The 14,467-nt window shown below is 34.0% G+C and overlaps 2 protein-coding genes across 2 annotated transcripts in view; one reads left to right on the plus strand and one right to left on the minus strand.

Moving 5' to 3' along the window:
- The first annotated feature begins 200 nt into the window (after positions 1-200).
- LOC129309733 (uncharacterized) lies at positions 201-1,646 on the plus strand. The gene is made up of 3 exons (XM_054951418.1): positions 201-363; positions 855-1,011; positions 1,418-1,646. The coding sequence occupies exons 1-3, from the start codon at positions 361-363 to the stop codon at positions 1,462-1,464; spliced, it is 207 nt and encodes a 68-aa protein (XP_054807393.1). The 5' UTR covers positions 201-360; the 3' UTR covers positions 1,465-1,646.
- A 6,600-nt stretch (positions 1,647-8,246) lies between these two features.
- The window catches only part of LOC129308953 (F-box only protein 6-like), a 6,506-nt gene continuing 285 nt past the window's right edge, over positions 8,247-14,467 (minus strand). Inside the window, 4 exon segments of the mRNA XM_054950310.1 lie at positions 8,247-9,129; positions 9,132-9,677; positions 9,680-9,816; positions 13,230-13,400. Of these exon segments, the coding sequence (XP_054806285.1) occupies positions 8,573-9,129; positions 9,132-9,677; positions 9,680-9,816; positions 13,230-13,400 (1,411 nt within the window). The 3' untranslated portion in view covers positions 8,247-8,572.

Raw genomic sequence — 14,467 nt, forward strand, 5'->3', positions numbered from 1 at the left:
AAAAAAAATCCTTCATTGTGTGACCTTCGAAATTATTCAACGCCACGTTTGTACTTCATCCAATAATTGGATGACGCGTGTATATGAATACGTGGCCAGGCCCAATCGCGAAGGAGTCGTGACGCTGGGCTCGGGGATCCAATTATTTTATTTTTTAACCGCGAGTAGAATTGGCTTCAACCTATTTTGAGAACGGAGAGATAACAGAAGCGGCCGTTGTTTGGTTTGTTTACGCGGACGAGCTGCCTGTCTGCCTGAAGAGGGTGGAAGAAGGAAGGTGCTGCCGGAACCAGCTAGCTTCTGTCAATCTCCGGCGATCTTGTTGTTCCAGCCTTTTCCGGTCTCCGATCTGCTACGATCATGGTACGTTTTGCTCTTTCTTCTATCCGATATCCTCATCTCTTATTTTGAATCCTTGATCTGCTTCCTTACCGGTACTTTCTGTACATAATTGGTCATTTAGGATCTTAGGGTTTGTCCACTGTTTTCTAATTACTGGTTTGATCGCAGTTAACAATTATTATTATTTTCTTTTGTTCTTTTTTTCTTTTTTTGAATGTTCGTGAATCTGGTTGTCGGTGATGCTTATCATTCATAAATGCAATCCTTTTGCTTGTTAGCTTCAATTGAGCATATAGATCTGATCTTTGTGCTGTTGTTTGTGTTAAATATGTGTCGAATTATGGATTTAAATGTACGATTGCAGTATTTTCCGCTCTTCCTGAATGATATCTCGATTTGAGCATGTGAGGTTTCCTTTTGTTGCGATATTTTTCCAAATTAGCAATAGATCATTTGAATTTTAATTCTTCTTTTGATGTCAAATGAAATTGTGATGTCTGCTACATGTGTAGACGACATCAAGGCGCCTTGCAGATAGGAAGGTGGTGAAGTTTGAGAAAAATATCACTAAAAGAGGGTTTGTGCCAGAAACAACCACCAAGAAGGGAAAAGACTATCCTGTTGGGCCTGTTCTTCTGGGATTCTTTGTCTTTGTGGTCATTGGATCCTGTAAGGCTCTGGTTTTTGTTTTTTATTCAAATTTGGAACTCAAAATGCGTTTTTAATATATATTGTTGTCTCGTGCTTCTTGACATTAAATATGGCTTGTTTTTACAATAGAGGTCAAGGTCTCAAGTTTTCACAATCTGGATCTCTTGTCAGGATTTTTGTAACTGAAGTATTTGTTGCGTGCATGTGTTTTTCTGAAAGTCAGAATGTTCTCGGAAAATGAATAAAAATAAATAATAAGTTGAATTGTAATTAAAATTGGAATGACAATAGCTTTTTGGTTATAGAAAAAATATGATTTAGATTGTTTTCAATTGCTACCTTTGTGTTATCATATTCGTTAAATCTTTATAAAGGCCCTTCCATAGTTCACTGATCATACTTTGTTTTTACCGTTTCTGAACAGCTCTGTTTCAGATAATCAGAACAGCAACGAGTGGAGGCATGGCGTAAATGGAGCTTTTCTTTGGATTGTGTTGTCATCTCTTTTTTCTAGCATGTAGAAAGTCTCAATACTTTTATTTTTACTTCTGTATTACTACTACTAAACTGATGGTTTAACTTTTGAGGAATTGAAAGGATTTATATTTATAATTATAATAATAAAATATATTCCCTTCTTGTTTGCCTTACAATATACAGAAATCTACGTATTATGCGCGCAAGCACTATTAAGTATGGGTAAGCTGACCTTGTTTGGTGAGGCTGAAGAAGGTGAATTATCACAAAGTAATGAGAGTTTGAGGCAATAATAATATGCATAATTGTTTGTTAAAAAAAAAAATGATATGCATGATTGGTGATTTCTTTAGGCGCATCAAAGAGGAGGAAAATGATGATGGACTCGAACATCAAAGGGTTACCATTGGTGTGTAAAATTTTGCATCAAATTGTGAAGCAGCAACCACTCAGGTTTTAAACTTTTTAAACATCTCAAGTTATAGTTCCCCTTTTGTAAGTTGAAGTTTTAATTAATCCAATTTGTCCTTATGCTAAAATAAAAGAGAGATTAAAGACGTTGGATTTAATAAAAAGTTAGTTTTTCACATTATGACACATTAAGATTTAAATTTCTGTCGATAAAAGTGTTCATATTTAGTATTCATTTATGTCTTAAATAATACTGTTTTTTAAATAATATTATTTTTAATAGAAAGATACTTGTAAGTAATGAAATTCATTTTAAAATTTGATTTTTAAAGGTTTGTATATAGAGCATTGTTTGAAAAAAAAGATAACTTTTTAAACGGTGTTCATATATTTCAAGGAATGAATCTCACTTTTGAGACACCGTTGGAAAAGAGAGGGAGAGAGAGAATTTTATAAGAAAACTGATTACTACTTACAAGTATTATTTAGTTGTAAATGTTGTAGGCTAATATGTAAATATAAAAGTTTGACTTGTAAATGGTAATTTTCTTATTCTGGTATTTGATTGCAATTTTTCCTAAAAGAGAGGTTAGCTTCCTTATTTTGGATTCCATAATAACTTTAGTTATTCCATAATAATTTTCTTATTCTGGGATTTGATTGTAATTTCTTATTCTGATATGTTTAGATATCCCTTCACGATTAACCATGGCTCCCGAAACTCTCTTTTGAAAAAAATCACTCAAACACTTCATTTTTTGAAACTCCATTTGATGATATATTATAGATTTGAAATTCCATTATGAGAAAAACTATTTGTAACTCCATCTATAATCAATTATTTTGAAATTTCATTTTATTATCAATTTTTTATGTAATTGATTTTATTCAACTGAAATCTGAACACGCTCTTAGAATTTTTCATGGTAGCAGGAGGACTTAGTCTATTTCTCTTTTAGAGGATAAAGTCTCAAACCATCAATTTGTATTATGTGGGTCAGACAAGCTCTTAATGACCAGGTTCATGGCCGGCATGTGGACTTGGTCTTTAGAGGATAAAGTGTCAACCCATCATCATCTGGGTCAGGTTGTTTAGTTCTTAACGCGCAGGATGAGGAGCTTTAGTGCCATTAATAATAATGACCCCTTACCAAGTGAATGTGACACAAACGAAAACGGTTTGAATTTCATAAATATTATTTTAGAGTTTGATGATTTTAAAAGTGTATATGATAAAAATATTATTTGGGAAAGAATAATTTCTTAAATGGTGCTCATATTCTTTGAAAGATTAGTCTCATAATTGTTGGCTATAAGGATATTTTAAGAAATTAAAATAATAATGATGATGATGACTCCTTTAAAAGTTTAATGTAATTGCTTTTTACTTTTCCTGTACATGCTGCATGGTTTAATCTAATGAAATTCCTCTCCACTAAAAAAGAAAATAATGATAATCATAATGACCCCAAATTGGTCCCAAGAATAATAATACTAATAATAATGATGATAAACCTGAAAAAGATTATAGTGCCTTTCCGAAGGGATGTACTAGCACAATCATAATTAGTAAGTGCTACTTCATCCACAAGTGGGATTCTGGATCTTCCATTCTTAGCAATCATCACATATGGTGCTCCATTTTAATTAAATTGAAATATTCAAAATCAAGAGTGTGGGATATCTTACTGTGCATTGTCAATGTCATAAGCATAGGGAACTAATGATAGCTACAAGCTATTGTCAAGAAACCATAATTTTTAGTTTTTGGGTTCCCATCATGGATCTGGATGTTGTTAACCAGCTCAAATTTTTTTTTTTAATTAAAAGGACATGCACTACTAATCAAGGTTATATAAGCGGGATTGAATTCACAATGTCTTACTTAAGGAAGCTTATACACCACTAAGTTATAAGGGTATGGCAGTTTGGCACTAGCCCACATGTTGGTTTTGCCAAATAAAAATTCTCTTCCCATGACTTTATACTTTATTTCTTCTATTCAATAACATCACATCCCTTCAATCATAAGTGAATCTTGATTGTAAGGCACTGATAGGCACTGATTGAGTCCATGGGTAAATTCTGTTGGATCTTGCTCTTCTCTTTAGATTTCTAGATCCTATAATCAAATTGTTAATTGGCTTGACTAAATTCCTCCTCATCAAGTAATTAATATCAATATCAATGTGCTCATAAGATCATGGAACCAGACAACCTAAAATGCCATGTTTTCTTATGTAATTTCTCATTTTTCAAATTTCAAGTACAAATTGAATCTCTCTTAGTTATTCCTTCTCTTTTTTCACACACACACACATTCTTATGTAATTTCTCATTTTTCAATTAATTAAGAATGTTGAGAATGTTGAGAGAGAGATAGAGGGAGGGGAGGACTCTGATCGAGATCCAGCTTACACTTGAAATAATCTTCACAGAAGGGCGCGTTGTTCCATTAATTAAGAATGTTGATTGATTGATTGAAAATCTTGATTATGATAAAGATTAAGAATAATGAAGTCATATCAATATTATTTATGGAGAAATCTTTTAAAATATACAAGTGTCAAAGAGTATTTTTCCTTTAAAATATTGTTTTTAAGAAACATTGGTTATCTTATATTATTTGTCGGAGCAATGTCATTCCTTAGATATCAAAATTTTTGTGCCATTGACCTTAGAATATTGCTAGTTTGACTCACACATGGGATGCCAAGGAGAAAGAATCTAACCAAGTATTAAAGTATTTGTAGAGAAGTAACTAGCATTTTAAAATTTAATAATAACAAGCATCTCACAACGTATTGAAACATGCGACATTATATTTAAGAAATCATATAGCTTATCATTCTAACCATATTAGTTAGGGTGGCGCGGGGGGGGGGGGGGGAAGAGCCTATCAGCCTAAACTACTAATCAACTAATGGTGTTGTCACATTATGTCTATTTTTATTTGCTAATTAGACATTTATTGGTTAAAAAAACAAAATCTATCTCAACCAACACTAATGGTCAACATCTAAACATGATATCACATGTTTTGGTTAAAATAAATAAGGAGACGAAATGGATCACTGGGCTTGCTAACTAGATATTCTTTGTTAAAAAAAGCCTGTCAACTAATATTAATGATCAACTAATGATTTTATCATAGGTCGTAAACGCATGTTATTCCTGGTTAGCTATAAATATAGTTGTAGACATAGCAAGCTAACCAAGATATGCATATATAACCTATAACATCATTGCTAGCTTACCATTAGTTCATTTGATAGACTTCTTTTAACTAACAAATATTATGTGATAATCTAAACATAATATGGCGTGTTTTGGTTAAAAAAAAAAGATATAGATGCTAAATGGCTAATTAATTTTTTTTTGGCCCAACAAATGCTATTTACTTTACATTATTGAATTTTAGGATATCAATTGTTTGCCCCAAATAATTTACTGGCTTTTAATGTAATGATTTTTTTAACCTAATCATATCGTGTACTCCCTCTACTTTTATTTGTAAGAAAAATTATAACTTTTTGCCTTTTTTTATATAAGCAAAATCATAAATTTAAATAAACATTTATTACACATTTTCTAAATCACCCCTCATACTTTACATCAATGAAAAATAATTAATACATGCATATGTTGATAAACATAGAGCATTTTAGTTTAATTTTTTTATTTCAGATATAATTATTATGATTAATTAATTTTTTTAAATTATATGATATGTTTTTTTTTCTTTTATATATAAAAACGGAGGGAATATGAGTCAAACTAAATTGTCTTTCTATAGTTAATGGCTAAGGTGATTAACTGTAAGTCCAAGAGCAACTTTATAATGATTTTGACAATTGGGGGATCACTTTACTCTGACTAGAATGATCAATTTGGCTCAAGAAATAATTTCAAAGACAAAATTTTACCGTCACCTGATATATAATAACAAAATGTTACCAATAAGACGTTGGCACAGTGAATGTGGGCTGCGACCCCTGAGAAAGAGGACACAAGTTTGGTTTCTTTGGATGACCCTCTGGGAAAGTGGCAAATCTTGAAGGCGAAGCCCTCCTTCCATGCTGTTGACTTGAGAATTGCTGAAGCCGTGGGGATACTTCGAGGGACCCCCTTGGCCGTAAAAGCGGCTAATTAGGGGGGCATCCCAAAAAAAAAAAAAATGTTTTGAGTCAAATCAATTTCTCTGCTTATTTAAACGGGCAAATACTTGGCAAATTATTGCTCTTTTCTTTGCAAGCCGTGTCAATGTCACTTATTGAAATGACAAGTTGCTAAAATATTATTATATTGATGTTCACTTGGTAACAATCAATTGACTTGTGAGGCAGTGTTTTGGACGATGGATGTCTGAATCAATCACAAGCTTTGTTGATTGTCAGATTCTAAGGAACTGAACTCAACAACCACGTTGCAACAAAATCTCCAGATAAATTCACCGCAAATGTCAACTAAATCATAATTAATTTTGATCCATTCTTGGCTTAATGCATGGGCTTGCACCACAATCGCTTTTTTTTTTTTTTGGTTTTTAAATATAAGGCTACGGATGAACCGTGTAAAGAAAAATAAATCAAGTCATATAAAAAAATTATTAAGTCTCTAAGTCATAAGAGGAAATCACGGGGGACAATATCAAAGTTGCTATAACAGATATGTTTGCTTGGGTCCTATTCTTATTTGTGTTATCTGCAGCTCAGAATTCTCTTATTTTTACTGGCTGTATGGTTTTGGGATGCTCATATGAGATCCGATCTGATCGCTCATTCTGAAATTCGACGACTCATATTTTTATTTTAGGATTAAAAAGGTAATTTCATCATTAAGTTACATGTACATGAACATTTATAATCTTAAACTTATTTTAATATAATATTTTTCCTCCAAATTTTAAAAACGACACACATTGTCTCCTACAATTAATAAATATTAATTTTGATGGTAATTGATTCAAAAATTATAAAAAATGATCTCAAAAATTACAGAAAATAACCTCAAATTACATAAAAGGATCAAGAATTTTTTTTTCATTTTTTTTGTAATTTTTTACTCAACTAATAGTTAAATTTAATATTTGTTAATAATAGAAGCAATTTTGTATCATTTTTAAAAGTTAAAAGGAAACATTGCATTAAAAAAAATTAGGATCCTTGACGCTTTTAGGCTTATAGTTCAGGAGTTAATTTACTATTTAGCCCTCTATTTCATTTTATTGTCAAAATTTTAAAATTTTTCATTTTGAGGTGAATAAAATGTAAAATAAAAACAATTTACTACATACAAAATATTAAGACAATGATATTTAATCTACTATGTGCTGCTAATATCTTAAGGATGAGGCATGTGATGCTGGTATCTGAATTTGCTTTAATGCAGGTATCCTTTCTAATCAATAACAGAAAAGATAAATCCATTGGCTTTCAAATATAGACGTCAAGCTGTCTTTAGTTTCAAATCCTATTTTTGTTCTGATGTTTCTTTCAATTTGCGTTCTGTCCCGGAAAAAATGGGGGGAATTGCTTCAACTTAAAGCCTCATTGCTTGTAATTCAATGCAAAACCTTTTTTTTTTTAAACCCAAAAATTCATTACTCTTTGTCCTCAATGTTAAGAGGTAGTTGAGGAATTTGTCTTGATCCTAAATATAAGACTTCAATTTCCTTTATTTCTCATATTTATTATTTTTCACACAATCTACTATTGTGTATAATTAACAGAGATAGTTTCCAATGTAAATGAATACAAGGGATATCTTAAAGAAAAAGCAAATTTTTTACGAATAATTGACTTAACTAATTTTCTCAATCTAAATGTATTAGTTATCTAACTCTTCCATTTAAAACCAATTAAAGTACAAAACAAGGACCTTAGTGTTTGAAAAAAAGGAATTAAATTCTGGATCTTGTTACATAAGATAACTAAAGGTATAATTGTTCCAAAAATAACAATCTCATGAAACTTCAGCCATTTCCACGGCACCCAACATGGAAGGTAATTTCATCAATTTTAGTGGACTTGTGTTCCATATAAGATTGATTTCTAGCACATCAAACTAACTATTTCTTGAATTCTATTTCCATTTCCAATTCACAGACCAAAATTCCATCATACCAAATAAGCCCTTACAAGGAAAACAAGTAATATATATATATATATATATAATCCTTTTTGCCATTCCATCAACAAACCTTCCAAAAAAAGAAGGGTCTTGATGTTCCAGCAGGGGGTTAAAAGACTAGCCTGATGATTATTACCATTTTTTAAAAATAACTCATGTTTCTGGGTTAAAAAAAAAAAGTCTGTCCAACAATTACCAATTCAGTCGACTAGCTTATTGTAGTACCCAGAAAATAGTAAATCAACCAGGAGCCAAATCACATTTCTGAGAAATGTGCGAGGTCCAAGCATTTGGACCACAACCACAGCATTCACACACTACAAAGTACAAACCACCTTTTCATATTCTACAAAATTAGGAAGTCCATCAATTTCCACATTAAACTACTAAGCTTATTATAGTACCCAGGAAGACAGGAACAAACGGAGACGTTCAAGGATTAGGCATTTGGAACATGAAACCGAACCACCTTCTCCTAATCTACTTAGTTAAATCACAATGAAAGTGGAAACAACATACATAAGCATCAAGGCCACTGCTGTTGCAGATACAAATCAAATCAAGCCATTGCAGTAAGGCTTGGGTGAAACGCGGTCCCACACGCTATCCATTGCCGTTTTCTCCCTCGTGGCACTATACACCCAGGAACCTTAAGCCATTCTCTGCTCGCCATGTTGTATGTAACCAACCGGTTCATCTGCCTCGATCTCAAGGACAGCATAAGCAAGCCCTTGTTTCCCAGGCAAGTCATCCTAACGCGCTTTCCATAAAAATCTAAGCACCAGATGTTTGGCATTCTGTCAACCTCCTTCCACAAGAGCGTCATTTTCTGCAGCTCCCATATGCATACACATGTGGCTGCATTCTTTGTCAGCAGCCCCACGAGAATGATCCGTCCATCACACTCAGCTAGTGTGTGGTCGGTCAGATGCACCGGGGCTGGAATTATGTCCTGTTTCCAAACCCCAGAGACCATATTGTAGGAGACGATCCCATCTGGATCGGAACGCATGAAATATAGCATGCTATCGATTGAAACAGCCTGTGACCTGAAGTTGAGTGATAATGGCATCTTGATGCTGGCAGGCATGTTTCCTGGATGAATCCAAGAGTTTTCACTGAGTCATAGATTTCATACTCTCCATCACAACCAACCCATAGGATCTTGTAGCCAGCGCTAGTTGAAGTCCCATTTAGGGTCATTCCTACTGCCACACGAGACCAGACCTTGACTGATCGTGCTGGCAACTCCTTGAAAGATTGGATCAGTGGGTTACAGACATAGAAGTTTCGGTGACCAATGTCAAGGAAGCAAACGAGGCCCCCTGCAGAAGCCACTGGCAAAACAATCATCTTTGCAGGCAGCATTGACATTGCAGGATGATGCCATTTTTTCAAAGAAGGGTCATAAATGGCTCCTGAATTCACATTTTCATGAGTTATGGTGTAAAACCAGGGACTTGCTTGTGGGACTTGAGAATAATGCTGAAAAAAGCTTTGAGAAGTCAGCAAGGAATTCCATCGCCGGCATACAGAGCGAAATCGGAAAAATGTGGCAACGGGAAGTCGTGCTATGACAGCCTCTAATAAATCTTCAGGAAAATCCTTCCAAATTTGTTGTTCCATAACGTCAGTTGCACAAGACAGACAAGATGATTTCCCCTTGTTCTCTCTTTTCGAGACCTCTTGGTCGGTGGAGGCTTTAAAGGCTCCAACATGTTGAAACTTCGAGACTTTCCAGCTGCCATTACAAGTTCTTGGCAATCATCTACAGAGTAATCATCAATATCAACGAAGCACCATCTGTGAAATAGAAGAACAAATACATTCATTTGCTTCTAACTATTAGAGTAAAAATAGAATAAACATGCTCAAAAGACCAACATGGCTCAAAATAGAAAGGCATATGGACACAGAAAATAGCAGACAGCAAAATGAAAACTATGATTCACGTTTGCTTCCAACTATGGTCCTGACTGGGCCAGCCAAATTTTTAAACAGCCCCAAGTATAGATTCCATTCAATATGCCTTTATTTTGGGAGGCATACACATCATTCCTCTCTCTCTTTTCCTTTTTTGAAGAAAAAGAACTTCAATTGATTCAGTATTCATTTCATCTAGAAACGTTTATGTGACATTATGTTGGCACGAAACCGATTCACCAAATTCATCCTTCAGTTCCTATAAAATAAATTAAAAAAAATCCAAACCTTACAGTGCAGCAATATCATAGCAGGCATCAAGGTCCAATAAACAAAACTTCCTACAGCCCATGTGTTTGTGTGTGTGAACGTGTTTGTTTGTATTTAATTGTAGAATAATCCGTTCATTGGCCTGATGACTTCAGCTCATGGCTCATACTGATCCACCCAGTACCCAAGTTAAATATCTCCATCACTCCTCTAACAAGAGTATATTGAGCTTGCTTAGGTACTGAACTACACATGACCAAATAAGACATTTCACCAGTAAGATTTGAAGTGCAGCCAGATCTCTTAACAAACTTCGCAAGCACATGCAATGTTTAAATACAAAAGAAAAGTAGAGCATATATTTCCAGTTTTTTTTAGGTAAATGAAATTTAGTGCCAAGGAATCCTGGCTCATTCTCATGAGGTAAATATGCTAGTCTTAGTGCTACACCCAAGGGAACTTAAGTTTTAAAGTATCAGTCTTCCAAAAGAAGCATCATCAAGAAATGCTTCAAATACACCCTTCATAACCCAAAGGAGGTTTCGGAGAAGATTCTACCAAGTTACAATCGGAAAACCTTTTCTTTAAACAGGAAGGATTGACTGCAATGGAATTTTTATCAACAAGCAGAAAACAGAAGAGTGGACAGTATCCATTGGAACCAGATATTTGCCCATGTTTGTTGGACCATATGGACTAATAGATTTTCAAAAGTTTTTGAAGCTAGAGACATGACCTCAGAGGATATTATCAGAAGCAGCATTCATAGATTCATCAAAGACAACCACAGCAAGACAGAAGCTTGGAGATGCAGAGCAATATATGTAATGCAGAGAAGCTGAACGCCTCCTTGACAAGGACAGTGGTGCTTAAATGTTGATGGAGCCTCCTAGCTCAATGGTGAGACAGCGTTTGGAGGGATTCTTTGAAATGACAGAGGAATTGGACTAATGGCTTTAATTGCAGAATGCAATTCTATCTGTGCATTATTGCAGAACCATGGAACCATAAAAATGGGCCTACAGATGTGCTGGAACAGCAATTTGAGGGACTTGCCAGTGCAGACCGACTCAGTTGAAGCAATGGAATTTAATATACTGAGACTGCGGGAGACCGTCCTTTTTAGGAAATTCTTACCAACATAAGAAGGCTTCTAATAAGGATTGGAACATGACTTTGCTGCACATACCTTAAGATAAGAATGGAGATGTGGACTGGTTAGTTAATAATGCTACTAATGAAGTTATGTGTACTAATCTGTTAAATTCTCCCCCTGGTGGCTGCATGAATATGCTAACTAATAACTGTCTCTTTGTCCTGAAGGGCTGACCATTCCTTGCCATGTTCTAGCTCCTTTAATGAGGGGAGAAAAAGCTTCAAATATGTTACCACATCATCTACAGGGAACAATTCAGTATTTTCCATTCAGCAGGGAGTGAAGAATAAAGTTGGACTTTTGTGAATAAGTTCACTTAATTTTTCATGTCACATATGCTACACAGATGAGATGCAAAACTGCTATAGAAAAACTTCCATTTTAAATTATAAAAAAAAAAAACTCAACTTTTCTCGAAGCAATATGACATCTAGAACTACCTACCTACTTCAAATTTGAGTATTATTAGGCACTAAGTGAGTGTAGCTTTCTCATTGTTTTTTTTTTTTTTTATCCACAAGGCTCAAATCTCAAATCCAGACCTTTACTTATAAGGAATCAAGTCTATTTTTGCATAACAAAATCACTGTCAGTAGACACCCTACAATTTTAAATGGTTGTTTACCCCAGCGACTGCAAGAACACACATAGCATGTGCAGAACTCTAGACGTGCAACCATGAACATACGTGAATAATAAATCAAAAGGGGCAAAAATAGAACATATGTTCAGAGTAGGCAGGGGAAATGGACACATCCGACCAGCAAGGACTGCCACAACTAGATAGAAGTGCAATACATTAATTCATAGTTCCTAGTTCTTCTGATAACTGGAATCATGCTTTCTACAAGTGGAAATGAACGTGATTACTTGATGGCCAGTGTCCTTCACAAAATTAGCATTTAATTAATTATTACAAATTGATATCAATGATATTAATGAACTTAATATCATGTATCAGAAAAGAAAGACCAGACATTTTTCTTTTCAACAGTTGACTCATAAATCGCATGACAATTCCAAAGGAATGATCTCCCCAGTGTTTTTTGTTGTAGAAAAATAAAGTGTTATCAAATGCTCTGAGCAAATTGTTTCATATTTTTTCTTGCATGTCCCCGACTTCTTTCTAAATCATCCCACAATAGTTTATAATTTTCGGCTTATTCTTTCTCCGCCCTTTTCTTATCGTCATGTAATTTGTTGCTGTAAATCCAGCGTATGTCCGAGAACAACGAGACTTACAACCAAGAGAATGCAAGAAAATACAGAAAATATGGCATTTTACCCAATGAACGCGGTTACCGTTTTTAATGAAATAAACAAAGGAAAAAAAAAAAACAATTAGAGAAAGGAGTCAAGGAGGAAAATGAAATCGCGAGCATCTGATTGCCAAATGCGATTGAGAAGTACATAGTATCCACGGTAACCAAATGAAGATTTCATTACTTATGTTTCATTTGAGGAAAAAGTTCAGAAATGACATCCACAGAATATCAAAGAAAATCTTACATAATCTGCAAGACTGTCATATTTCAGAACCTCGTTCCTTAAAGTATGGACACGCTTATCAATGATTGCCATTGAATGCTTCGACCCAAGGACAAAGAAAACAAACATCAAAACCTATACACACATTTTTTACGGAACATGAAGACTCTAATTAACTTTCCCCGAGAAAAACCATATTAGTCAATAACAACGGAAACATTTCACAGGAATCAAAGAACTAAAATAAGCGAGCAGAATGAACAGCATCCGCCCTCAAAAAGTTGCAAAGAAAGGTTCATTTCAAACAATTGATCATCAAAAGAGGGAGACAGTGCAGAGAAAATAGATCCAGAGGAAGATAGAAAAAAGAAGGGGGAACCTGCGGCGCTGGTGAAGGATGAGAGGCTGGGAGAAAAAGAGTTGCTGAGAAGGTAGAAGAATGGAGGAAGAAGAAGAAGAGAGGAAGGAAGAAGGAAGAAGAGGAAGGTGGAGTCGTAGAGGTCCAAGAACTCTTGAAGCTGACCGATGAGCTGCTTCAGCATGGCCAGCCCTTCCATGCCCAAACCCCGATTCTGCTCCCCGTAAAACTAAAACAGGCTTCTCTCTCTCCCCCCCAACCCAACATCTCTCTCTCTCTCTCTCTGTGTCTGGGTCTCACACCTTCCTTACCCACTCTTATGATTCCACGTTGGCAGGTGCATATAAATTATGATAGAATGTAGTTATGTTCCTCTTCCTACTCCGTACGCTACTTTATCCCCTTCATTCCCACTTTGTCTCTCTTTTACCAAACTACCCCCTCTTAATATTTTTGTCCATAATTTAGAATTAAGTATATATATATATATCATATATTAATTCATATTAATGTTTTCATTATTAGTTCATGTATACTCCTGTCCTATTTAGATAACAGAAGGAGAAAATAATTTTAATTTTATTATAGGACGTTTTACTATTTTACATGTTATCTTATCTTTTTTTGCCGTTATTAAATATTAAAAAAATTATTTAAAATTATTTTATCCTTATTAAGGGATAAGGGAAAATTTAGTAAATTTTAAAATAGAGTTAATAAAATTTAAAATTATTTTAATTTTAATTAATATATTAAAAATGACTTATAAATAGAATCAAAATATATGTAATTAAGGCCAACAATATATATATATATATATATAAAATTCATATCAATTACATGTGGCACCAGTTCAATTAAATCAAATCTTATATGTAATTATTTTAATGGTTTTATTTTAAAAGAATACCTCCTTGATTTCTTGTATTTATAACATAACATGTTTTAATTAAATAAAACATAAATGAAATGGGACGCTGGGTCTATATAAGAATTTCAAGAATATATGAAGAGAATATCAATAGATTATTATAATAAATTTTTAAGGAAGTTCTAACTTTCATATTTATTAGATATTAAAGATGATTATTCATTCTCATTGCTACTACTATAACGATGAGGTTGGGGGAGAGGAATAGATAGATGCCCACCTAAGGATTACTAGAGAGACATGAAGCGTACAAGCGGTTATCTTAGACCACAACCCCACAAAGGACGATGCCTGTAAAATGGGACTTTAAATTGATGATGCCTATGTA

This window comes from Prosopis cineraria, unplaced genomic scaffold (genome assembly GCF_029017545.1).
Source record: "Prosopis cineraria cultivar Desert tree isolate PC_DT_omini unplaced genomic scaffold, ASM2901754v1 PC4, whole genome shotgun sequence".
NCBI classification, from domain to species: domain Eukaryota; kingdom Viridiplantae; phylum Streptophyta; class Magnoliopsida; order Fabales; family Fabaceae; genus Prosopis; species Prosopis cineraria.

Coding starts and splice junctions, on each gene's coding strand:
- LOC129309733 (XM_054951418.1), top strand. Junction 1,012..1,417: donor CTTTGTGGTCATTGGATCCT/GTAAGGCTCTGG, acceptor GTTTCTGAACAG/CTCTGTTTCAGATAATCAGA.